The sequence below is a fragment of the Xyrauchen texanus genome, chromosome 11, assembly GCF_025860055.1.
Source record: "Xyrauchen texanus isolate HMW12.3.18 chromosome 11, RBS_HiC_50CHRs, whole genome shotgun sequence".
NCBI lineage: Eukaryota > Metazoa > Chordata > Actinopteri > Cypriniformes > Catostomidae > Xyrauchen > Xyrauchen texanus.
The window spans coordinates 47,411,774-47,439,421 of record NC_068286.1 but is presented as its reverse complement, the minus strand read 5'-3'; the positions used below and the strand labels follow the sequence as shown (position 1 = coordinate 47,439,421).

Below are 27,648 nucleotides of genomic sequence, written 5' to 3'. Positions count from 1 at the left end.
TTCGCGCCTTCCAAGGGCTTCTGAGAACAGAGCGCGAAATTGCGAAACTAGCTGTGTTTGAGACTAGCTACCAGCAGCTACTGCCCGGATTATGCAAAACTGTCTGATTCCATTCAGTGCAAGTCATCAGAATAAGGTAAATGTAATCTATTGTGCTGTAGGTGTTTTGAGTTTAGTGTTAAAACTGAATGATATCAACATTGAACATTATTAAATATATATCTTTTTTTTTTTTTATTAATTAGAAGATTCATTCCATGTAGGGATACATGCAGTAGTCCCAACAAGCATTTAAAAAAAAAAATGAAAGTGATTTTATTTGTTTTTTTTGGTAGATCTTATTGAGTTGGCCGTTTAAAAGTAGATCATCATGCAAAAAAGTGTGTGCACCCCTGCTTTAGTGGTTGTGTTGGGTGAAGTACACACTAATAGAGATTGTGTAAAATGCTTTATTATCTACACTTTAAGAGGACAGTGGCATGCAACATGAATCATTGATCTAATCACATGAACAACAGTTACATCAGAGTCTATATTAGTCAAATTTCACATAACTCGTGCACATCATGATGCACATTGAGCAACCTGAACAAATAAAGTGTAGGAACATTTAATCTGTCAACCAAACCCAAAATATACAGTACTCCCCGTGCATATGTCTATTTGGTGTTAATTGTTAATACAAACCCAAGAGTCACTCCATTTTAGGGGGAAAGAAATAATTTTCGTAACTGTGTTGCCATGTCAGTGTTGTTGGAAACCGACCCCAAAGCCTTCAAGACATTTACAGGCTGTGGCTTTATGAATACATGCTCGTGGTCATGGAGGTCACATCTTGATGGCGATGTGCTTTAATGTTTTGGCAACATTACTGAAGACTGAGACATCAACTGGAAAAAAACAAATGAAAATGTAAATCTTCAAACAAGGTTTGGTGGCTGTCAGATACACAAAATATTAAATCAAATTTACATCAATCATTAACTTTATTGCAACAGCTTTAAATGGAAGACAAACAGGTTTGATGTAACGGCACACTCACCTTTTGTGCATTTATTGTGTTCTCCCAGTCCATCTGGAAGATCTGTGGAATCGCTGAGAGCAGGATGCTGCTCGCCTTATTGGCGTTCTCTTTCATTGTTTTCAGAACATTGTCCACACACACCTACAAAATAAATATATATGAGAGAGCGTGAGAGAGAGAGAGAGTGAGAGAGAGTGTGAGAGAATATGTTCAGCAAACAAAGCAAGGCAAAATATTTGGCCTTTGTGGTTGGCATGACGGACTCTTCCTGAAACTCATCCAGGAGGAAAGACATACGATGTCATAAAAGACACGTACACTGACAATAAATGCTGTGTGAAGATTAATGACAAAAGAACCAATTATATCACTATGCCTTTACACACAGGACAGGACACACAGAGAGTGACCCTATGCACTATTCATCCATCCAGTTCAGATTGGCCAAACTGAAACAGACAGACAGAATAACGCAGGAAGAATACATTCAGGATTGGCAGCACAGAGTTACACAAGTACATAAATTAAACTACTTCCACAGAATTAAGATTGATTATAAATTGGCACCATATTTGATCCATATTAAAGATTATGGACAAAGAAAGCTACTGTCTGAGTGAGCACAGTCTGTCTGTAGAGACGGGTCGACACGGTCAGAACCGGAGACCCAGAGAGGACAGACCGTGTTCACACTGCACTGAAGGAGTCTGTAGAGACGGGTCGACACAGACAGAACCGGAGACCCAGAGAGGACCGACTGTGTTCACACTGCACTGAAGGAGTCTGTAGAGACGGGTCGACACAGACAGAACCAGAGACCCAGAGAGGACAGACCGTGTTCACACTGCACTGAAGGAGTCTGTAGAGACGGGTCGACACAGACAGAACCAGAGACCCAGAGAGGACAGACCGTGTTCACACTGCACTGAAGGAGTCTGTAGAGACGGGTCGACACAGACAGAACCAGAGACCCAGAGAGGACAGACCGTGTTCACACTGCACTGAAGGAGTTGTGGAGGATGAACTTCACTTCCTCACTCACTGCAGTAAATATGAGACCATTAGAAACACTCACTTTACACAGATAGCTCATATTCTTCCTGAATTCCAGGACATAAATGACTTAGACAAACTCTTGTATCTAATGGGAGAGAAAGTCGAGTGTGTTCAGCTGCAGCGCAGTATGTGTCGTCCTGTCATCACATGAGGGCGAGAGACTGACCCCTCATCATATTACACCTCTATTCAAACTCATATTTTAATTGACCTTTTTCTCCTCCCTCATTGCTCTGTTTTTTTACGTTGTCATTTGTATTTTTTTTATTATTATCATTATTATTATTCATTTATTGTATATACATGTTGTTGTTTTTATGTTTGTAATGTGTTTATTACTCAATGCTTTGGCAACATTGTACACTGTATACAGTCATTTAAATTTGAGTGAGAGAGAGTGTGAGAGTGAGTGTGTGTGTGAGAGAGAGAGAGAGTGAGTGAGTGAGAGAGAGTGAGAGAGTGGGTGTATGAAAGTGAGTGTGTGAGAGAGAGAGAGAGAGAGTGTGTGAGAGTGTGAGAGAGTGAGTGTGTGAGAGAGAGAGAGAGAGAGAGTGAGTGTGTGTGAGAGAGAGAGTGTGAGTGTGAATGAGCGAGAGTGTGAGTGAGAGAGAGTGAGTGAGTGAGTGTGAGAGAGAGAGTGTAAATGTTCATCATTACTCACATTGATTGCATCACTGCTGTTTTTGTACTGTTTGGTATTTTGTGTGTTTATCTTTCTCTTGTCTCAAAATAGCAAACAAACCCTATAGATATTCTTTATATTTTGTGATGAAATTTCCATGTAGAACATTCAAGGTCTGAACTCTTCAGTTTTTAGCCTAAAGAGCAGAAACGCTGACTTTATGAGAGGAATTGAAGACTTAGATGTCATCATCTCACAGCTGGTGTAGAGGAGATGAGTCCACTGGTTGCCCCTCAAGATATATATAATACTACCATCAGTCAAACGCACATCAGTCACACAGGGGAGAGACTCAGGAAGGACCATCATCTGGATAAAATCTCAACTGGCCAAAGAATTAGTCAAAAGAGAACAATGTCACCTGTGGCTGAAAATGAAAAAAGGCATCATATCAACATCTCAGCCTGTCTTCCTGTGTGCCATATATATTCCCCCTCTTGAGTCGCCCTATTTCCAAGAAGAAACTTTTCAAAACTTTTCAAAAGCCATTTCCAGGCCCAGGGAAATGCGCTGTTTCTGGGCGATTTAAATTCTAAAACTGGTGTAGAATTAGATTCCATAGAATCACATGGTGCCCGATTCATTACTGGTAATAACATACAATTTCCTTCTTACCCCCCCAGACACAACTGTGATCAAACAGTAAACTCTCACGGAAGAGTCTGGGTCTGTACATCGTCAATGGAAGACTACGAGGGGACTCGTTCAGGCGGTACACCTACAGCTCAGCTCTTGGTAGCAGCACAGTAGATTACGCAATCACAGATCTGGACCTTTCTTCTTTGAGAGCATTCACAGTCTGTGGCAGCGGGGGCGTGGTCAAGTGCCCGTCCGAGGGAGAAAGCGGTAAGGGCGCTTACACCTGAGCTACATTATGTTTAACACCTGTCTCTATATTTCAGTGAGCATGGGGAGAGCGGCATAAAACGGGCACAGAACCTCCAGATGGGGAGAGAACAACGTGTCAATCTAGTGTTGGCATAGACAAACAATAGTAATACTGATAAGAGATTTATGTTGCAGAGAAGTGTTGTTTTGTTCATAGAAAGACAAAAGTTTGTAAAACAGTTAAAGGATGGGCAAGGAGGAGGCGAGAACCGGCTTGTCCATATAAATGATATTTAATGAGAACTTAAACCAAAAGCATACACAAACACACAGATGACGGACATGCCCGTAATTCTCTCTCTCTCGAACCATCATCACCGGCCGCCTTTATCCCTCGCGCGCCTCATCAGGCCGATTGGGGACCGGGTGCGCGATATTCCGACCGCCCCCGCCCCCCTCAGCTCCACACAGTCAAACCCTTAATGCCTTTCTCAGACCACAGACAAATCACCCTCTATATCAAACAGTCTGAAACAACAACCAACACAACCAGCACACCGTATCAAATGAGCCCAATAATATCATTCAAATGGACAGAAAACAGCGTCACTGATTACAGCAATGCCATTGAATGTACAGAAATACAATGTCTCTTACATTCATTCCAAACACAGCAATACTCTAAAAATCAATTCAAAACTACAAAAAAGAAATTGGACACTGAAAAATGGTTTGATTCAGACTGTAAGGCTCTGAGAAAAACACTCAGAAAGGTATCGAACTAAAAACACCGTCAACCAGATAATCAGGACCTTCCTCATCAATACTGTGAGGCACTACGACAATATAAAGCCACACTCAGATGGAAAAAAACTACATTTTTGCAGAGCCAGCTTGAAGAAATTGAAAAATCAATCAAAACAAACAAATTCTGGGATAAATGGAAATTATTATACAAATCAAATCAAGAAGATCTGGCAATCCAAGATGGAGGGCTGTGGAAAAAACATTTCCAAGAACTTTACAGCACAACTGAAAATCAAAATTCAAATAAAAATGAAATCATTACAAAATTAGACCAATTGGAAAGATCAATTAAAACAAATCAAAGCCCCTTAGATTTCCCCATCACAATTAAAGAATTGGAACAAAAACTGCAAATACTCGAGCCCCAAAAAGCTTGCGGTGTGGACGGCAGGGGCGAAAATTTCATCAAAATGTTGGGGGGGACAATAAACATAACAATTCTCAATAAACATATTTTAATGATATTTTGGGGGGGACGTCCTGACCCCCCCCACGATTTCCGCCTATGGTGGACGGCATCCTGAATGAGATGCTGAAACACTCTGACCAAAACTTCAAACTGGCGATTCTAAAACTGTTCAATGATGTTCTGTGTGCGGGTCATTTCCCTGAGATCTGGAATCAGGGACTCATCAGCCCCATTTATAAGAGTGGAGATAAATTAGACCCTAATAACTACCGATGTACACAGCCAGTCAATGTGCTGTTAAAATTGGAAAGAAAAGAACAGATTTTTTCCTTCAGCGGCGAGGAGTGAGACAGGGCTGCAGTTTAAGCCCCGCCCTCTTCAACATTTACATCAACCAATTGGCTAATATACTAGAACATTCTCCCATTCAAGGTCTCACTCTACATGACACAGAAATAAAGTGTCTCCTCTACGCAGATGACCTGGTTCTCCTGTCGCCCACTAAAGAGGGGCTTCAGGACAGCCCGAATCTGCTGGCGGGTTACGGTCAGTCCTGGGCCCTGACCGTCAACCACCAAAAAACGAAAGTCACTATTTTCCGTAAATGTTCCAGATCTCAGGGACTAACACACACATTCACACTCTCACACAGAACCATTGAAACCACACAAACATACACTTACCTCGGCCTGACACTCACTGCAGCGGGTAACTTTACTTTGGCTGTGAATGAACTTTCTATGCCATTAAAAGATCAATTCAAATTTATATTCCAATTCAAATTTGGCACAGACTTTTCAAATCAATAATTGAACCAATTGCATTATATGGCAGTGAAGTGTGGCGTCCACCTACAAAATTTGACTTTGTAAATTGGGAAAAACATCCCATTGAAAAACTACATTCAGAATTTTGCAAAAGAATACTCAAAGTTCAAAGAAAAACACCAAACAACGGATGCAGGACAGAATTAGGCCAATACCCTCTCCTTTTAAACACCCAAAAGAGAGCCATCAAATTCTGGAAACACCTAAAGACAAATGACCCCAACACATACCATTACAAAGCCCTAAAACACCAAGAGCTGAGCGGGGCGAGGAGTCCCCTCTGACCTCACTCCTGCAGAGATCGGACAACCTCAGGACAAACTCACAATCATTCGGACCAACCAAATTATAAACACAGAAAAAGACAAATACGTCACCAATTGGACAAACACCATTAAAAATCAGCACAAGTTGGAATGTTATTCGGCACTAAATCGAGAGTACACCGATGGGGCGGCGCAGACAGACGTGGGTATCCCGTGAGGAGAGACTCTGCTCATACTGCAATGTGGGAATGATGGAGACAGTGCTGCACTTCCTCACAGAATGCCCAAAATATGAAATCACCAGAAACCATTATTATCCCAAAATTATCAAAGTATTTCCCCAATTTAATAATTGCACCCCATCTGAAAAACTCCCTTTTATTCTCGGCGAAAAAGCTGAATGTGCAAATATAGCAGCAAGATATTTAACGTCCTGTCATCTCCTGAGGGACAACCAGAAATAAAGAATGAACATCTATAAATGTATTATTAAAAATGTAACCCAAGGCTGTGGAGGTCTGACTAATCCATTGGCAGTGTGATTAGTACGAGGGTGTGCATGAGTCAGAGGAAGAATGAGAAAACAGGACGGGGTGGAAGAATGCAGTAAAGAGGCGAGAGCGAACCAGAGGTCAGAGACAGGAACTCGGATGGAAGCAAACATTGCTCTGAACTAACAGACTAACCGGTCATCCGGCTATCGGAAACCGTACACATCAATGAGAGTTTGATTAAAACAGGAATATCGTTAAATATTTGTCCAAACTAAAAGTGAACCTTTATGATTACAAGACATACTGACACATATAGGACAAAAGGCGGAGATGAAAATGACAAATTTATCATATATGGGTGAATAAAATGAGCGAGGATTTGCTCGAGTGATAAGGAAAATAAGTGGAAGACCTCGGCTTGTATGACCCTGAAGCTGTTGTGGTTTATCATTCTTGTTATGATCTCAGTATTGTGTTCTGAGCTCATACACTGGAAATGTAACCGTGTAATTGACATGAAATGTCAAGCAGTGACAGTAGTGTTACATGATATACTCCCATATAATATTATCCTGAACTAACTCTTGTATATAAGTATTATGCATACCATTTAAAGACCTCATATTCATTGAGAGATAACACAGAATATTTGTACTTGTAACTATTTATGTGCACTGAATCAAAGGTGATTAATATGTTGAAAATGTAAACGGTGTAAATGGTGACTAGTAACATCACCAAAAACATGCATTTTTACTTAAACACATACAGTATATAACATTTAACCTAAAAATCCTAATGTAGAAAAAAAGTGAAGTTCATGGACATGTTGTTTAGCAAAGAGGAGCCATCGGCCTAATTGATCAGATAGCAGGCAGTGCCATCTTGGCATACTGTCAAAATAAATTAACGTCTAAAAGCACCACAAAAATAAATATATGTATAACACATTATTATATACATTATACTTGATATACATTAAAAAACTATATTTGCATTTCAGTATTGTGAACTGAACTGACTTAGTGAAATTACTAGTAAACGAAAAACAATATGTATTGCATAATGTAAAGTCTAAATAGATCAGATCTTTCTTATAAAACCACTCACACACACACACACACACACACACACAGTCGCACGCACGCACACACACACACACACACACACACACACACACACAAGCACAGACACTCTCACACAAATGCACGCACACACACACACACTCATATGCACACACGCATGCAAAGACACACAATCGTAAACATAGTCGCACACACAAACACACACTCGTACGCACAGTCACACGCGCGCGCGCAAAGACACGCATGCACAGAGACACACACACACAGACACACACACACACACACACACACTCGTATGCACACACGCATGCACAGACAGTCACACGTGCACACACAGTCGCTCGCACGCACATGCACACAGACACACACACGCATGCACAGACACAGTCACTCGCACGCACACACACACACACACACACACACACGCATGCAAAGATACACACAGACAGTCGCACGCACACAGAAGACACACACACACACACACTCGCATGCACAGACAGTCACTCGCATGCATAAACACACAGACACACACACGCATGCACAGACACAGTCAATCGCACGCATACACACACACACACACACACACACACACACACACACACACGCGCATGCAAAGACACACACAGACAGTCACACACACACAGAAGATACACACTCGCATGCACAGACACAGTCAATCGCACGCATACATACACACACACACACACACACACACACACGCGCATGCAAAGACACACACAGACAGTCACACGCACACAGAAGACACACACTCGCATGCACAGACACAGGCACAGGCACGCACAGATAAACACACATTTATCTGCTCACCGCCTCTTCGTGCTCTTTCCAGCAGTCATAATCAGTTGCCATTGCAATACTAGCATAGCACAGGCCAGCTTCCTTGGCAAGAACCACCTCAGGTACTGTGGTCATGTTAATGACATCAGCACCCCACTGTCTGAACATGAGGCTCTCTGCCCGAGAGGAGAAACGAGGACCCTCTATAGTCACCACCGTCCCTCGAGTGTGGCACTTCACTCCATGTGCCTGAGCAACCTCCAGCAGCACCTACAAGAAGAGGTCTGTAAGCTGTAGGTAAAATTGTACAAAATTGGACACGAGTCCAGTTTTGGAGACGTTGCAAGTCTCGACTTGGCACATAAGTTACATTGACAAACTAGCGCTTTTGACCGGGTAACATCTCACACTGTGAGGATAATTTGTCTAACCATGTTACGCTGTGTTTGGGCTGATTTAATTGGGATCATCTGCTGTAAGATACAACATGCAATTATGATGTTCTGTTTATGTTTCATGAAGAAGCAAAAAAGTAACATACATTGAACCGAAATTGAAAATCAGCTTATACTTACAGCATATGATCCCGATTAATACGAGCCCAGAAACAACATAACGTAGTGCATATATGTTGAAATGATCCTCACAGAGCGGTGTGACATGATAACATCCTGGTCATACACGCTGCGTGTGCGCACATGCACCGATGCTTGCGACTGCCTGACGAGGAGAGCAGCCACAAGCAAATAAACGGAACAATTTATCAGTCAAAATACATTTGGCAAGTCCACTATCAGCATGATAATAATATTTAGATTTTCCCAGTTATTGGCCAGTAATATATCGTGCACCAATATATATAATATTATAAAACAGGTGGTTATATCTAGGATTGGATAAGCATTCAAAGCCTTTGTGAAATACCTGTAAACGCACACCTGTGACCAACATTCTGTATTAATGCACCAAGTGTCAATGTTGCTTGGCAACTGCAAACAAAAGAATTGTCTTTTCAAGCGAAAAGATTGTTATAAATGCATACAAATGACCCCGTTTCCACCTGGTATCAAGATGCATCTCTGGTGAGCCGATTGAATGTGGTCAGGTGAGTGACATCACCGTTTACACCTGGTCATTTAAACGTGTCTCCCGTGACCACTAGTGTTCGTAGACAGAGACCCTCCAAATCCATCAATTACTATGATTAAAGCATGAAACAACAGCACACTGTTTCTCCCAGATACAGCTGAAATTGAATCTAAGCAATACCGCAACATTTCAAGCAGGATTGTCCATTATTTTAGTGAGGGAGCGTTTTACCCCAAGTGAAAGAGCCTTTTACCCCACGTGAGGGAGCCTTTTACGCCAAGTGAAGGAGCCTTTTACCCCACGTGAGGGAGCCTTTTACCCCAAGTGAAAGAGCCTTTTACCCCAAGTGAAAGAGCCTTTTACCCCAAGTGAAAGAGCCTTTTACCCCAAGTGAAAGAGCCTTTTACCCCAAGTGAAAGAGCCTTTTACCCCAAGTGAAAGAGCCTTTTACCCCAAGTGAAGGAGCCTTTTACCCCACGTGAGGGAGCCTTTTACCCCACGTGAGGGAGCCTTTTACCCCACGTGAGGGAGACCATTTACCCCAAGTGAAGGAGCCTTTTACCCCACGTGAGGGAGCCTTTTACCCCACGTGAGGGAGCCTTTTACCCCACGTGAGGGAGACCATTTACCCCACGTGAGGGAGACCATTTACCCCAAGTGAAGGAGCCTTTTACCCCACGTGAGGGAGCCTTTTACCCCACGTGAGGGAGACCATTTACCCCAAGTGAAGGAGCCTTTTACCCCACGTGAGGGAGAACTTTTACCCCAAGTGAGGGAGCCTTTTACCCCAAGTGAGGGAGCCTTTTACCGTGTAACGGGATCAATGAAAGGAGGAGGCGAGAACCGGCTTTTAAATATAAATAATAGTTTTAATGATAAACTTAAAAGAAGACATAAACACACACATGACGGACATGTCCGTAAACGATCGATCTCTCTCTCCCGCACGGTCCCCTGCAGTCAGCCTTTAACCCTCACGGAGGCATAATTAGCCTAATACGTAGGATCACGACCCGGCCCCGCCCTCCGCCCTGCCACATACCCCAATTGAGAGAGACTTTTACCCCAATTGAAGGAGCCTTTTACCCCACGCGAGGGAGCCTTTTACCCCAATTGAAGGAGCCTTTTACCCTAAGTGTCTATCCACTTTATAATCTTGTTTTAGCACAGTCGTTGATTGACAGGTGATGCGTTCATATGTGGTTTTTGTGATCCTATCACTAAACGTTTAAGACCCCGTTGAGACCCGTCTTTAGCACTGACCACGTGATCGGATCAGCATAAACGCATCTTAATACCAGGTGGAAACATGGTCTGTGTGTCTTCTACTGGTTTTTTCGCCTTTTTATGAAAGCAATAAGCCACTTTAGTACATGCGTTTCAGGTAAGGGGAACATCCCTAACTTAGTTAAAAGACCCTGTAACAATGTAACTGTAACTCCTACAGGCTTAAGATGTAGTGCGGGAGAGAGAGAGCTGGGAAATGCCACTGACCTCTCTAGTCCTGCCGCAGAAGGGTTCAGCCATAGGGATGTGACACACACCTGGGGGACTGGTGGGCTGCCCGTCATAGAACGTTGAAACACGTTTTGTTGTCCTTGAATTCAGGGTGGTGTGGGACATTTTACCATGTTAAGAAATAAAATCGAAGAGAAAAGGAAAAATAATATTAACAAAGTTCATAAAGAAAGAACTCATCTGTGTTTACCGAACTAATTAGGATGATTTCTTTATCTCTTAGCCAATAAATTGGCGGATGAGCACTGTTTTGGTTATTACGTCTGATGGTTTGAGGCGTATCGGTGTAACCATGGTTACAGGTGATCAACTTATCAGAGCGAATGTAATTAACAACAAGAAAACTCGCCCTGTCCCCTCAAATAAATAAATAAATAAATAAATAAATAAATGTAAGATTCTTTGAAAGGGTTATGACAAATGATTATTGAGAAACTAACCGATCAATGAACTGGTCAATTAAAACAATGTCCCCAGGTTGGATGTCCTCTCTAAGCGAACCACAGGCTGTGGTGACTAACAGGTGGGTGCAGCCTTCTTCCTTCAATGCCCAAATATTGGCCTGGTAATTGACATTGGTGGGCATGATGGTGTGTTGTCTCCCATGCCTTTTAGAAAGCAAAACAGTTGGCATTTGAAGTCATTTTAAATACACTATATAATAATAATAAAAGTATATTTTATATACCCATCATTGTAATTACCTTGCAAGAAGAACACATTCAACACTTTTTATTTTGCCCAAGATTAGAGCATCGGACGGCTGAAGAGAGAAGAACAGGACGGGCAGATGTGTTTGTATTGGTACAGTAGTTGTGGTGCGTTACGGTAAGCACATAGTTTAAAAGCTAACCCAAACTAATGATTCTTTCAACTTTATTTCAAAGAAAGCAAATGCATAAATTAATTAGCAAAATGCACAGCACACCATGCAGAGACACTCACCTTTCCAAACGGTGTGACTACAAACCGTTCTGTCCTTCCCTCCAAGATATCTGGATCATCAAGGCCAGAACCACCAATAATTCCAATCTATAAGATTTTGACATATTATCAGAAGTGGGATGTGTGAATGCATTTGGTTTAATAAACATTTTCAACACATGCAAATATAATTTAATGCCTCAAAATAAGTAGTTGATGGGCAAAATATCAAATAACTTGACAGAATGATGTCAGACTATGCATTGCACACTCGGCGATGATCAGGATGGACAAATCAGACGTTCAAGAGTTCAACGGGGCTATAGGCACAGCTTATGGTGCATGTGCTCATTTTTCTGGTCACAAAATGTAGAAAGATTCAAGAAATACAATTATTTTTATTCAATATTGAAGGAGCAACATAACATGTGAAAAGAAATAAAAACAAAAAGGTTGTTTTGAATCAAATTCATAAAACATCAATGTAAAAAATTATAAGAGTGGGCCTTTCTCCAGACACCTGGGGTAAAAGGCTCCCTCGCTGCTTGGGGTAAAAGGCTCACTCACTTGGGGGTAAAAGGCTCCCTCACTTGGGGGTAAAGGGCTCCCTCACTTGGGGGGTAAAGGGCTCCCTCACTTGGGGTAAAAGGCTCACTCACTTGGGGGTAAAGGGCTCCCTCACTTGGGGGTAAAGGGCTCCCTCACTTGGGGGTAAAGGGCTCCCTCACTTGGGGTAAAGGGCTCACTCACTTGGGGTAAAGGGCTCCCTCACTTGGAGTAAAAGGCTCCCTCACTTGGGAGTAAAGGGCTCCCTCACTTGGGGTAAAGAGCTCCCTCACTTGGGGTAAAAGGCTCCCTCACTTGGGGTAAAAGGCTCACTCACTTGGGGTAAAAGGCACCTTCACTTGGGGTAAAAGGCTCCCTCACTTGGGGTAAAAGGCTCCCTCATTTGGGGGTAAAAGGCTCCTTCACTTGGGGTAAAAGGCTCCCTCATTTGGGGGTAAAAGGCTCCCTCATTTGGGGGTAAAAGGCTCCTTCACTTGGGGTAAAGGGCTCCCTCACTTGGGGTAAAAGGCTCCTTCACTTGGGGTAAAAGGCTCCCTCACTTGGGGGTAAAAGGCTCCTTCACTTGGGGTAAAAGGCTCCCTCACTTGGGGTTAAAGGCACCTTCACTTGGGGTAAAAGGCTCCCTCATTTGGGGGTAAAAGGCTCCCTCACTTGGGGTAAAAGGCTCACTCACTTGGGGTAAAAGGCACCTTCACTTGGGGTAAAAGGCTCCCTCACTTGGGGTAAAAGGCTCCCTCATTTGGGGGTAAAAGGCTCCCTCATTTGGGGGTAAAAGGCTCCCTCACTTGGGGTAAAAGGCACCTTCACCTGGGGTAAAAGGCTCCTTCACTTGGGGTAAAAGGCTCCTTCACTTGGGGTAAAAGGCTCCCTCACTTGGGGTTAAAGGCACCTTCACTTGGGGTAAAAGGCTCCCTCACTTGGGGTTAAAGGCACCTTCACTTGGGGGTAAAAGGCTCCCTCATTTGGGGGTAAAAGGCTCCCTCACTTGGGGTAAAAGGCTCCCTCACTTGGGGTAAAAGGCTCACTCACTTGGGGGTAAAAGGCTCCCTCACTTGGGGGTAAAGGGCTCCCTCGCTGCTTGGGGTAAAGGGCTCCCTCACTTGGGGGTAAAGGGCTCCCTCACTTGGGGTAAAGGGCTCACTCACTTGGGGTAAAAGGCTCACTCACTTGGGGTAAAAGGCTCCCTCACTTGGGGTAAAAGGCTCCTTCACTTGGGGTAAAGGGATCCCTCACTTGGGGTAAAGAGCTCCCTCACTTGGGGTAAAAGGCTCACTCACTTGGGGTAAAAGGCACCTTCACTTGGGGTAAAAGGCTCCCTCATTTAGGGGTAAAAGGCTCCCTCATTTGGGGGTAAAAGGCTCCTTCACTTGGGGGTAAAAGGCTCCCTCACTTGGGGGTAAAAGGCTCCCTCACTTGGGGTAAAAGGCTCCTTCACTTGGGGTAAAAGGCTCCCTCACTTGGGGTTAAAGGCACCTTCACTTGGGGTAAAAGGCTCCCTCATTTGGGGGTAAAAGGCTCCCTCATTTGGGGTAAAGGGCTCCCTCACTTGGGGTAAAAGGCTCACTCACTTGGGGTAAAAGGCACCTTCACTTGGGGTAAAAGGCTCCCTCACTTGGGGTAAAAGGCTCCCTCACTTGGGGTAAAAGGCTCCCTCATTTGGAGGTAAAAGGCTCCCTCATTTGGGGGTAAAAGGCTCCCTCATTTGGGGTAAAAGGCACCTTCACTTGGGGTAAAAGGCTCCTTCACTTGGGGTAAAAGGCACCTTCACTTGGGGTAAAAGGCACCTTCACTTGGGGTAAAAGGCTCCCTCACTTGGGGTAAAAGGCTCCCTCACTTGGGGTAAAAGGCTCCCTCATTTGGGGGTAAAAGGCTCCCTCATTTGGGGGTAAAAGGCTCCCTCACTTGGGGTAAAAGGCTCCTTCACTTGGGGTAAAAGGCTCCCTCACTTGGGGTTAAAGTCACATTCACTTGGGGTAAAAGGCTCCCTCACTTGGGGTTAAAGGCACCTTCACTTGGGGGTAAAAGGCTCCCTCATTTGGGGGTAAAAGGCTCCCTCACTTGGGGTTAAAGGCACCTTCACTTGGGGGTAAAAGGCTCCCTCACTTGGGGGTAAAAGGCCCCCAGGGGGGTTATACTGATTTTAAATCTTTTTATAATTTCTTCCTATCAGCCGATGTGTCCAAGTACATTCAAAATGTTTAATGAAATAAAAAATCTTGTTAAAGATAATTAATGCATGTTTCCCAGTTTTTCCACAATACAGTGATACAAAAAGCTGTATTTACTGTACCCACATATCTTTTTACAAAACACTGTGTGTGTGTGTGTGTGTAATTACTCCATCCAGTAACATTTTGGAATTCCGTTGTTACAGTATATATTAATATTATAACTCAACAATTATTTATTGTTGTCCAGATTGTCATTATAATATGATACATTGATATTATTATTACTTTGATGATTTGTTGTAAACAATAGTAATATATTTCTGTCTTCTTTACTTTCACCTGGAGCTTATATTCATATGGCAGTGTATTGTTCGTCATGTTGCATAAGGGTGTATTTTAAGTAAGCATCGCAACATTAGTAACAGTATTGTAACAGTAAACATTCAAGGCTCGGCGGGACATTAGAGCAGGAGGGAAAATGACGTTATTCAAGCGCTGGTACTTCCGGGGTCCCACGTGGTGGAAAAAACCGCTACTGCTCATGGATCTGGATTTCTCTCCAGTGTTAAGTGTCAAACAGGCGTTTGGGAAAGTGCTGTGGTAGTTTTTTTTTTATGCTATTTAGTATTTTTTTTAGATAAAATCAAATCAAAGGAGCCTTTAGCCCCGTCATATACTACTAATATTTAGTAGTATAATACATACTTGCAGTGGCCCAACTACTAAATGTAGAAATAATTTCAGTTTAGTTATTTCAACATATCAGTTCTGTGTCATGTTGTATGATAATCATATTCAATTTACCTTTACATGGCTGCTGGACAACATTTTCGTGACATCCGTGGCTGTTTCCTAGTGAGATTTAAGAGTTCTTTCTCTTTTATGGCGCCTCGTGTCCTAAAGTAGTGCATTACCTCCACCTACTGTACTGTAGACCCACAAAACACAGTCTATTCATTTAGCTCATTTATTATTCACTTCATTTAATTTACTTACTACCATTAAGACATATATGCCTGTATGTTATTGTCATGATAAAACATTTACCTTCATATTCACAAATGTTTTAGGCACTTGAGAAAAATTATGCATAGTGAGGATGTCTTCAAAAATAATGGCATAAAGAGTTTTCATTTATCAAGTAACATCATACAAAGTCCAGTAAACATAAAAAAAAGGCTAAATCAATATTTGTTGACAACCTTTGCCTTTAAACAGCCCCAATTCTCCTTGGTACACCTGGACAGTTTAACTTGGTTGTCGGCAGATCAGATGTTCCAAGCCTCTTGGAGAATTCGCCAGTTCTTCTATCTATTTTGGCTGTCCCAATCGCTTCTGTCTCTTTATGTAATCTCAGACTGACCCGATGTTCAGTGGGGGCATTGCCATCTATTGCAGGGCTCCCTGTTCTTCTATTCTAATCTTTTCTATATGCATAAGTAACATTTGTGAGTCTAACATTTATATCTCCTATTGACACACTAAAGCTGAAGATATAAATAACCATCTGAAGACAAATGCTTTTGTGATACATCTTATGTGGATAAGACTTTTGCACAGTTCTGTATATGTATATATATACTGGTGGGCAAAAGTTTGGAATAATGTACAGATTTTGCTGTTTCAGAAGGAAATTGGTACTTGTAGTCATCAAAGTGGCATTCAGCTGATCACAAGTATAGTCGGGACATTACTGATGTAAAACAGCACCATCACTATTTGAAAAACTTCATTTTTGATCAAATCTATTCCGCAGCATCACTCCAACACCTTATTCTTGAGTAATCATGATAAATTGATCATTTGATTCTAGAAAATCACTTGCCATTATATCAAAAGCAGCTAAAAGATATTTGGTTCATTAAATGAAGCTGAACATTGTCTTTGTGTTTGTGTTTGAGTTGCACAGTATGTAATAGACTGACATGTCTTAAGGTCAATATTAGGTCAGAAATGGCAAATAAGAAACCGCTTTCTCTAGAAACTCATCAGTCAATCATTGTTTTGAGGAATGAAGGCAAAAAAATGCTTGAAATTGCCAAATAAAACTTAAGATTTCATCCAAAGGTGTCACTACAGTCTTTAAAGACAAAGACAACTGTCTCTAACAAGGACAGGAAGAGATGTGGAAGATGTGCAACTAAACAAGAGGATAAGTACATCAGAGTCTCTAGTTTGAGAAATAGACGCCTCACATGTCCTCCACTGACAGCTTCATTGAATTCTACCCGCTCAACACCAGTTTCATGTACAACAGTAAAGAGAAGACTCTAGAAAAGGTTTGAGTGGGCAAAGAAACACAGACACTGGACAACAGATAATTGGAAAAGAGTGTTACGGATCTTCACCCCATTGAGCATTTGAGGGATCAGTTAGACTGTAAGATGCGTGAGAATTGCTCGACAAGACAGACACATCTATGGCAAGTGCTACAGGAAGTGTGGGGTGAAAGGGCAAGTGCTACAGGAAGTGTGGGGTGAAAGGTCACCTGAGTATCTGGACAAACTGACCGCTGGAATAACAAGATCTGCAAAGCTGTCATCGCTGCACATGGAGGATTTTATGACGAGAACTCTTTGAAGTAGTTTAAGAAGTTCTGAATATGTTGTAGTGATTTTTCATGTTATTAATATCCTGACTTTATATTGTGATCAGCTGAACGCCACTTTTGTAAATAAAAGTATATTTCTTTCCATAAGAGCAAAATCTGTACATCATTCTAAACTTTTGGCCGCCAGTGTACATATATCAACACCTTTAGATAAAAACGAAACACTTCATTCATTCACTATTAATCATCCAGTGTAGTGATTCAATATTATGACAAAAGGGTATCACAAGAAGTCTAATATTTCCTCTTAACCTTGTTAACACTTAATCCAGATATCTGTTGTAAATGGCAAATGTCATAAACACCATCTTTAATTTATTCTCTGAACTTGTCTTGGAAATTGGACCAAATGGTAGTAACTCCGGTGTAAGACACTTTTTTAAAGCAAACATACACCAAAATAAACATTTTGGCTTACACAAAATAAATATAGATGTCTGATCCATTTCAATGTATTTTAGACAGCCACATGAAAAAAACAACAACTTTAAAACACGGCAAAGTGGTGATTATTAACACACTTGCAAAATAAGACCATTTTGTTGTGCAAATTCATTGCATATCGTGATGTCATTTAGTGTATCCTATGTTGTACGTTTATATAACTATTTAGGCACAATATTTGTATAGAGAGCTTGGAATATATACATTTTCATAAGTGCAAAGGTCTTCATCTTTTTACATAATTAAAAACTCTGCATAAAGATTAACATCACATCTAAAACCGATCCCTTTATTTATAAGCTAAGACATACACAAAATAAACATTTGGGTATAACAACAACAGTCCTTTGTCACATCTTCGCTGAGGTGTTCAATAACAGTTCGTTTTACCATATGAACTCATACTCTGGCACGGCACTAATCTATTTGGGGGTGCTGTCATCACCGATGGCACTATTTTCAACACCAGCAGTTCCTTGTTGCCCCATGTCTAGGAAACTGGACTCAAGCAGCTTACTTTCTGTAGCACTGTCCACAATGGTGGAGGTAGATGCACAGATATTACTGCTTGATGGTAGAGTGGGGTCAGTACTGTCACTGTCAGAGGTTATTGTAATGAGAACAGGGCTAGGCTTGTCCGTCCTCTCCTTACTCTTACGTCTCTTGCTTTTCCTCTTGTGTTTCTTCTTCTTGTGATGTTTCCTATTGTGCCTCTCAGATTTGTCATCATAAACAATGTCCGTGCTTGGACTCCTACTTTTCCTCTTGGACTTCTTATGATGTTTCTTGTTTTTCTTCTTTGCACAATCGTCAGCCGACTCAGCATATGACTTTCTAGAACTCTCCCCAGAGGGTTCCTCTAGATGCTTTGTTTTGTACTTTCTCTTCTTGCCAGATTCGTCATGTCGTGACGTCTGATGAGAGGACCGGACTCTAGAATTGCTCTTTGAGTGGCTTCTGCCTTGGCGACTGGATGAGTTGGAGTTCATTTTAGAATTGCTCCTTGAGCCGCTTCTGTCATGACGGTTGGAGGAGTTGGAGCTTATTCGAGAATTGCTCCATGAGCGGCTTCTGTCCCGACGCTCCCTGCTTCGCCTTCTACTATGTGATGGAGAACGTGAGCGATTATATACATTTCTGTAATAGCTGGAGTAGGACGAGCATGTCTCTGAATAATATCTCCTGCCACTGTCTCTCTTACTGTAATGGCTATATGAATGCCAAAAAGATGAAGTGCGGTGACTGTTCTCTTCTTCTTGTCTCCACTTATCCTTACCCTCTTTAGAGAATGGGTGCTTTCTGCTATGAGAGCAGGAGTGTGTCCTGTTGTTGTGTGAGGATCGTTCTCTAGATCCTGTCAACTTTGTTTTAAGATGGCTTTTGTCATATTCTTGTCCATGTTGATTGGATGACATTTGCGTGGTGTCGTCAGGCGACTGAGACCCTCTCTTTGACCTCCTTGAAAGGCTTTGAGTGACGGAGGGTGGCGAATCAGGCTCTGAAGTAAAACGAATGTGTTGGGGTGATCGTGGGCTTGGTGGTCCCCCATTCTGCTCACTCTGTTCTGAATCGGAGGAAAGCTGGACTAGTTCTGGTGTCCTTTCGGTCACAGGCTTAACATAGCCTATAATAACACAGTCTTCATCACCGTCAGAGGAATGCTCCCTTACCAATGCAGTCGAGTCAGCATTTACTTGATGGTCCTGATGTGGCTCAACGGACACTACTGCTTCAGAGTCCCCCACAAGGAAAGGTAAAACCTGAGAAGGTTCTGAAGAGTATGATGGTCCTGGTGTCTCATCATCCCATGCTGCTTGGCTTAAGGTAACCCTAGGAGTGGCATAATCTTGGGCTCCTTCCATTAAAGGATCACCCTCATCCTCAGAGATGGCGATCACAGAGGTATCTGAACTGCTACTCTCAGCGGACGGGCCAGGCAAGTCATAGACAGCATGCTGGTCATATGCTCCCATGTTGAATGGGGATTGAGCAAAGCTAAGAAACTCATGTAAGAAGTGCTCCGTACGGGACAGCAAGTAGGGCCTAAGCTCATGTACGACAACTTGGTCATCCACGTTATGTCGAGTGATCAGAGTCATAATAATGTGCTGAACTATGTTGACAAGGGAACCATGGGAACCGTACAGAACAGTAAGCTCCCGTCTCAACCATGGCACAAGCCTGTGGAGACAAGCAGGGTTTCTTTTGAAGAACTCTGCAGAGGTCTCCCTGGTACGGCCACCGTCCTGCACCCTTTGTACTCGCACACCTCTTCTGTACAAAGCCCGTCTGAATTTAATCACCTCTTGTTCTTGAGGACTCTGCGTGGACCTGCCCTCACTCTCTGCCCGTTGCCTGGCTGCCAATCTCCTCATCATGCGATGGAGATCTCGGTTGTGCTGCTGTGGAAGAGATCCACTCAGACCCTCAAATAAAATTCCATGATCAGGGGGAGGAGACGTCCGCCTTGGTGCTGGTCTGCGGTCGCCTGTAAGTGTGGTACGGTACCTGAATCTTTGCCCTGCCATGTTGCCAAAGGACCCATTTTCAGTTGGTCGTAGGTCAAACCGCTTGTAATCATTTTCTGCCTTGATGGTGTGATAGATGGAGTTGAATGGCTGTTTGCATAAAGGGCATTCCGCTTTGTTCTTGGACCACTCGTGAATGCACGAGAAGCAAAACTTATGTAGGCACACATCAAGATAAGATATGTTTTTGAAGTGATCCAGACATATTGGACATTTTGATTCTGGAGATGCTTCTTTTAATATTGTGTTTAATGAAACACCTGATGAGTTCTTGCTGAGGCACTCTTTAATCTCTGGCGACACCATAATCTGAAAGAAGGAACATTTGAATTAATCAGCCGGAAAGTGTGCTGCATTCAGGCCAGCGGCACTGCTTCCAGTGTAAACTCATTGGAGCCCGTTTTCGATCGAGAAACTTGGACTAGCATTATAAATAGGGGGGAAAGCCACAAAAGTGCATTCATGTTTTCCAATAAAATGCAATCAAATAAGTGGGGGCCCAAACAAAAGTACTTTCAAATGGTTACATCATAATATCAGTGAGCTTGGTATATTTACACAAAATAAACGAACTATGCAGAGTCGGATTGTCTTTTGTGATTGTTTGCTCGCAATGATCAATACATTTACAATCTGATGAATGTCAACTTATGTAAAGAAATGCGTTTATGTGATGGGTGCAAAGCTCTAGCGAAAATATATTTAACCCTAGAATGCAAAGTCAGGGTCTAGTTTTTAAGACATCATTTTGACATGAAGTGGTCTTCTGATCTTCCACACCAGGTATTCCTCAATTAAGGAATCTGGGATTTTACTTATATATATATATATATAAATTAGATTTGCATCACTGCACCTAGAATTCATATGTGGGTCTCCTATATAACCAATATGTGTTACCAATAGTAATCAATGCATTTAACACTGGTTTTATTTTAGTAATACATAATTTTGCAATATTGAGACATAAAGTCGCTACTTTACAAGTATATTTATTTATGCAAAAACGTTTTATCCTAGTCCAATGTACTTATTTGAATATTTTTTGTGGGTATAATTGTTGAGACATTTCATATAAATCACCAAACATTGAAATTACCCATATATCTGATATACAGGTATATGGGTAATTTATTTTAATTAATTAACTTTTATTTACACTCAAAACTCACCTTTTGTATTTATTGTGTCTGAAACTCTTCAGGGTTGAATAAAATCTATATATCAGCTATTTTGACAATTGAATTACTAATACAATTATTATTAGAGTTTGATTTTGATCGAAAAGTAAGTCATTTTATAAAGATTTCACCTGGGTCTTTCGTTCTGGGGTTAATGTTATTGCATGTACAGTATCTTTTGTATGAAACCTACTATATGATTTGTTTGTTGAAACTCTCGCTGTCCTGTTGTCGTTTATCCTCCGAAACAAACGAGCGTTATTGTAATTTTCTCAGTCGGCTTTCAAAATCATTTTTTTGTACACGATGTTGATCCTGATGTAAGAAGACTTTTCGGAAGTGAAATGTTCGAATACTTTCAGTACTTCCTGTTTTCATTTCAAAATAAAGGTCTATTTGACGAGACGCTCCTTAACAGACTTACGTCAGAGAGGACACGCCCAAAAGGAACAAGGTTTTCCAAAGCACTGAATCGTTATTAAATATATAATATAATATAATATAATATAATATAATATATTTTAATAAACGGAAAGTCGATGTACGCTATTTCCGAAGATAAAAGTAGCTAAAAAAAACATTTCTAAATAGGCTATTCCGCAGTCTGTGCATGTGATGTAATACCAAAGTAATTTTAGCAAGTCAATTCACTCGGCGGTCATTTTTGGAACGCACCCGGGCGGCTATTTTTCAATTTAAACAAGCGGCATGACAGTGCAGCTCCAGTCTACTTGAATCGGGAAAGACCTAAATCTTGAAAACAATAGGTCAAGTTTACGATCAAATAACATATTTCAAATCATCAGTAAAATCTGACAACACCGTTATCATAAATTATGCTTCTTTACCTCAGATTACGCTATAAAAACAAAATGTTCCCAGCTTGTATAGCTAATACGCATGCGCAATCACGAGTTGATTGACAGGTGATGTCTGCGCATTTAAAAGGCGATTGGCTCTTTTACCTGTAAGGCGGGACTTCATTTTAAGTGAAGTGGCCCGTCGTTGCTAAATATTTTCTTTGGCAATGCCTAAATTTAACTATTGGCTACAGTGAAATTATATAGTCTTATGAATCATATCGATTTCGCAATAAGACGTATGTGACACTGCAATAGTTTAAAACGTAAATTATGTGACAAAATAAATAATAAAACAACATTATTAAAGGAGTATTAGAATTAGAATGAAAGTGCCGATATTGATAGCATCCCTCTCTCTTTCTCCCTCCAAAAAATATTTTAGACTGTTTTTAAGATTTATACATTTCAGTTTCAATAACAATGTTTAACCAAATGAAATTACTAAAATGTAAAATGTCTAGGTTTATTATTATTTATGTTTAGGTATATATTTATGTACTTCATTGATGGTTAACAACATTTTAGTCCTCTTCTGCCTCTCCAAGGTTCAAGATGACTTATAGGCTTAAAGTAAGAGCCCCTTATTATGATTCATATAGCATGCAAATATATTATATGTATTTCTATAAAGGATTATTCCGGGTTCATTACAAGTTAAACTCAATCTACGGCATTTATGGCATAATGCTGATTACCACAATTAATTTGGACTTTAATTTGGAGCTTGTGGAGTATTTTATTTGATGTCTCAGTCTTTCATTCTGAGAATGTCTTCAGGACAGCTCTTTATTAAAAAAACATCTGCGACCCTGAAAATTGTCTGTAATAAATGACAAGATTTATTTATAATGTGCATTATTTAGTTTTACAAGCTGTATGCTACACACTGAATAATGTCAGTTCCTTAACTACAGGTAAAACAACAGTATACATAATCAGTAATAATCTTTATTGACATAATATACACACAAGTGTATCAATTTTACAATAGGAGCAGATGAACATGTTTATAATGAATATTAACTTGGATCTTCAATGATGACCATGACCCTCTGCTTCAGGAAGATCTGGAACAACTTCACCCGTTTCCATAATGGTGTCTCCCTGAAAAACATGCAGGTGTTTAAAAACATATGCTAATGAGGAAATTCAAAAATAAAGGTGTGCTGACCGCACTTAACCCTTCAGGAGACCTTCGGGACATTATTGTTTTTTCGATCATTTTGTCTGTGTTAATGTCAACGGCATACATGTGTATTTTGATATTTCAACCTCAGTTTCTATAAGACATCTATAAATCACGCTGTACACAAAATAGTCACACTCGGGACCTTCAGGGTAAAAATGTCCCCATTGAAACCCATTAAAACTGCAATATTCGATCCCAGTGCCATTAAAACATAAAATCATGAATTCTATGATATACTGCTTTCATTCCGGAGCCCTGGCTTCATTTCATGTTTAGCCTATGGAGCAAATACAAGCTTTTTCCCAATTTTCTGTTTGCTGTATAATAGAGCACTGCAGGCTAATTGAATAAATGATGCAGATAAAAATGTGTGTGTGTGTGTGTGTGTGTGTGTGTGTGTTGGTATGGATGTCAGAGTGTGTTTTGTATGTGTGTATTGAGAAATGTATGTAAAAAAAATCAACAGTGGCATTATGTAAACAAACTGCCATTTAAAGGGTTAAAATCCTGCAAATGAATTAATACTTGGTAGTTATGATCAGGACAGATATTGGTTAAAAAAAAGTGGAAAATAATATTAATATTTAATATTTTTGGGGCACCTGGGTATCTCAGCGTAGTATTGACGGTGACTATCACACCTGGAGTCGTGAGTTTGAATCCAGGGTGTGCTGAGTGACTCCAGTCAGGTCTCCTTAGCAACCAAATTGGCCCGGTTGCTAGGGAGGGTAGAGTCACATGGGGTAACCTCCTCGTGGTCGCTATAATGTGGTTCTCGCTCTCGGTGGGGCGAAGTGTGGATGCCGCGGAGAATAGCGTGAAGTCTCCACACGCGCTACGTCTCCATGGTAACGCGCTCAACGAGTCATGTGATAACATGCGCGGATTGATGGTCTCAGACGCGGAGGCAACTGAGATTCGTCCTCTGCCACCCGGATTGAGGCGAGTCACTACGCCACCACGAGGACTTGGAGCACATTGGGAATTGGGCGTTACAAATTGGGGTGAAAAGGGTAGAAAATAATAACAAATATTTATAAATATAATATTTTTATGGCAGTTTTTTGCCACGGACATTTTTTTTTTTTAAACTGACGCATAAGGGTTAACATGCATGATGTGTCATGGACTGATATAATAAGTTCTGTTTGTTCGTGTGATGATAATACTTGACCCAAACAAATGATATACTTACAGGAAACAGCCTGGGTTTTAACTCAACAATTCCATATGGCATTTTCTGTGAAAACAACCAACATCAGCGTATTGAGCTTTACATTGGCACGTGATAATGATCAGTCTGAGAAACTTATTGGTGCAACCACCAGTGCAACCATTTATTAATGATAATTATTTATGAGTATGACATTGACATTGTTTAAATGCACCTATGACAGACTGTAATTACATCTGTATCATACAGTGCCTGGACTTTCGTTATTTAGGGTGGAATGTAAACAAATGACACTTCTGAGCATGACTTACAACGACGTGGTACTTCATGTAGTAATGCACAATCCAGGCTGGGATCAGAATTCTTGTGATGGCAAAAGCACTGGCATTATATGCTTTAAATGTCTAATAAGAAAAGACAAAATGAAACATTATAAAGCTTTTCTGCATTTATAGTGTTTGCCATTTTAACTCGTATAAATCATACAGAAGTCATTTATCTGAATACATGCATTTAAATCACTGACTCACATATAGTCTCCAGAGAGTCTTTGGCTCCAGGAATCCAGTCCAGAATCGTGCGACCCGGCCGGGTGTTTTGGGTGCAGTGACGGGCTCTCGAGGACTGAGCTCCTGATCTTTCAGCCACTGTCGCCGCAGCTTAATTAACTGCTCATAGCGGAGTTTTTCATCCGCGGTGTATCCAGTCATCCTGATTATGCTGCTACTTTCCAGCTAAAACACACTTTACAACAATGACATCTAAAAGGACAAACCTCCCAGAGTGCAACGCGAACGAAGACGATTCGACTGAAATATAGAGCGACATCTACTGATCTGGAGTGCAATAACCGCTGTGCACTGCAATACATAACGAAGACCACACCAGACATTTATTTATTTTTTATTTATTACTAGTAATATTTATTACTATTGTAATTGCTAAGATTTGTATTATTATTTTTATTAATTCTATTATTATTATTATTATTATTATTATTATTATTCCGCCATAAAACTGATCGGCAGGGCCTAGAGACTTGAAACTCTGTCAGTAGTACTCGCCACCCAAAAACACGGACTTGGTCAAATCGGTCAATAGGGGGCGCTACAGCTATCAAAAACGCGAAACTCCTCATAACTCCTAGACCGTTTGTCGTTTGACCTCTTTATACCATTGGGATCCTTGGCTGAAACCGAACTAGTTTTGTACAATTTAGTTTTGTATCTTAAAGCATTGGAGGGTGTAAGGAACACTAAAGCTAAAAGCTAAAAGTTGAAAATATTTCAAGGCTTGTTGTAAAGCCTTGAAATATTATCCTTTTTAAGGATATTTGTATTTATTTTGTAATTAGAGCTATGTTTTTAATTGTAATACCCCTATGTATATAGTTCTTAATTCTTTTATTTTGTTGTTAATTTATTTTATTTACTTGTAATATTTTGTATTAATATTGTTGTTTTTTTTTATACTGTTTTTATTGCAATTATTGTTATTGTCATTCTCTATTTGATTATTGTGTGATTTTGATACCAAATAAATAAATAAAATAAAAAAATAAATAAAAAAGTATTGTCACATAATATCTCCGATTTCATTTCCGCCTATAAAAATGTTCCGCCATCTTGGATTTTTTATAAAAACATATTTTGATTAACAAGTTCTAGGTTTTTCAAAAAAAAGTTTGAACTTTCGACTCAAGCTAGCTACGGAATGCAAAAACATCGGAAGTAGGAGTGGCCAATTTTACGTAAATGGCTTTAACTCTTGAAGGAACTGAGATATTTTCACTTGGCAGGCTTATGTAAGTGGTCAATCCTTGGTCGCCCAGAAAAGTTGGCGCGGTTTTGCCACATGGTGTCACTATAATATTAAAAAAAAACTTGAAATTAGCTGTAACTATGTAACCTTTTATTCTATTGAGTTCAAAATTTGCATACATTGTCTTTGTCTCAGCTGCCATCATTGTTTATATGGACATTCACGTATGTTGAAGAACATGGCCGCTATCTGCCAATCAAATTTCAGCAGCTATTGCACACGGTCAGCAACGACCGATCGGGACGAAACTTGGTGGACCTATTTGACTCTTGGTCTGAGAGGGTTGTGCGAAGTTTTTAAAAAATCGGCTAGTAGGTGGTGCTATCACGATTTTTGTAGGCGTTAATGGTTGTATATAATGCAGTGTTCCGAACATTTTTGCACCAGGAGTGGCATAACGTCACCCAACAGCAATGTGTTATTTTGAGCAGTTGTCATTTTCTGCAAATAAATGCTGAAAATGACAATATTTTTATTTGAAATTTGGCAGAAATGTTGTCAGTACTTTATAGAATAATATGGCCCTCCCTCTCTCTCAGAAGAAAATTTCATCTATTGATTTTTATTGGCAAAGCACTAATGGGTAAATTACCCATTTACATTTCAAATGTACTTATTTACCAAAACAGTGTTTACAGAACAAGGTCATCAAAAAAAAATATTATTAATTATTCCATCAACAAAAACAGAATTTGGTAAAAAAGCTTTTTCATCATATGCACCAAATGCCTGGAATGAACTCCAAAACACCTTAAATTTAGAATCACTTCCATCTATTAATATTTTTAAAAACCTTTTAAATTCAACTTTGACTGAACGGTGTAATTGTTTTTAAGTAGGTAGGTACCCTTTAAATTATATGTTTGTATTTACTTAAGTTAAACAAAATGTCTTGTTTGTATATGTATGGTCTATGTATAGAGATTTGTTGTGTAGTATGTAATTTTGTATGTAATTGTAAATTCTTTGCAACTTTTTTTGGCCGCCTATCTTGGCCAGGACTCCCTGGGAGAAGAGTTACTGTAACTCAATGGGACTTTTCCTGGTTAAATAAAAAAAAAATAAAACACAAATGTTCATTTTACTCAAACACACACCTATAAAGACTAAATCCAGGGGAACTGATCATTTTGCGGTGGTCTCTTAATGTCTTCCAGAGCTGTATATGAATATATAAATATAAAACAGCAGGTACATTCTGGCCACATTTTTGCAGTTATTTCAGATATTGTGCTCTAGTGTAATATTAACAAAATGTTTCATATTTCAGGTGTTGGAGCGATTCATCAACG

General features: G+C 40.5%; 3 protein-coding genes across 3 annotated transcripts; all 3 read right to left on the bottom strand.

Annotated features, from left to right (window-relative positions):
- Positions 1–378: 378 nt before the first annotated feature.
- mtap (methylthioadenosine phosphorylase) lies at positions 379–15,434 on the bottom strand. The gene is made up of 8 exons (XM_052137334.1): positions 15,350–15,434; positions 11,829–11,915; positions 11,588–11,646; positions 11,324–11,491; positions 10,860–10,962; positions 8,307–8,546; positions 1,043–1,165; positions 379–890 (listed from the first exon to the last, which is right to left on the bottom strand). Exons 1-8 carry the CDS (start codon positions 15,371–15,373, stop codon positions 852–854), a joined length of 843 nt encoding a protein of 280 aa, XP_051993294.1. The 5' UTR covers positions 15,374–15,434; the 3' UTR covers positions 379–851.
- A 117-nt stretch (positions 15,435–15,551) lies between these two features.
- On the bottom strand, positions 15,552–21,671 carry toporsa (topoisomerase I binding, arginine/serine-rich a). The gene is made up of 2 exons (XM_052137283.1): positions 21,503–21,671; positions 15,552–20,437 (listed from the first exon to the last, which is right to left on the bottom strand). Exon 2 carries the CDS (start codon positions 20,432–20,434, stop codon positions 18,023–18,025), a length of 2,412 nt encoding a protein of 803 aa, XP_051993243.1. The 5' UTR covers positions 20,435–20,437; positions 21,503–21,671; the 3' UTR covers positions 15,552–18,022.
- Positions 21,672–23,100: 1,429 nt separating this feature from the next.
- On the bottom strand, positions 23,101–25,348 carry ndufb6 (NADH:ubiquinone oxidoreductase subunit B). Its single transcript, XM_052137355.1, has 4 exons — positions 25,066–25,348; positions 24,847–24,939; positions 24,557–24,601; positions 23,101–23,276 (listed from the first exon to the last, which is right to left on the bottom strand). Exons 1-4 carry the CDS (start codon positions 25,243–25,245, stop codon positions 23,205–23,207), a joined length of 390 nt encoding a protein of 129 aa, XP_051993315.1. The 5' UTR covers positions 25,246–25,348; the 3' UTR covers positions 23,101–23,204.
- Positions 25,349–27,648: the final 2,300 nt, after the last annotated feature.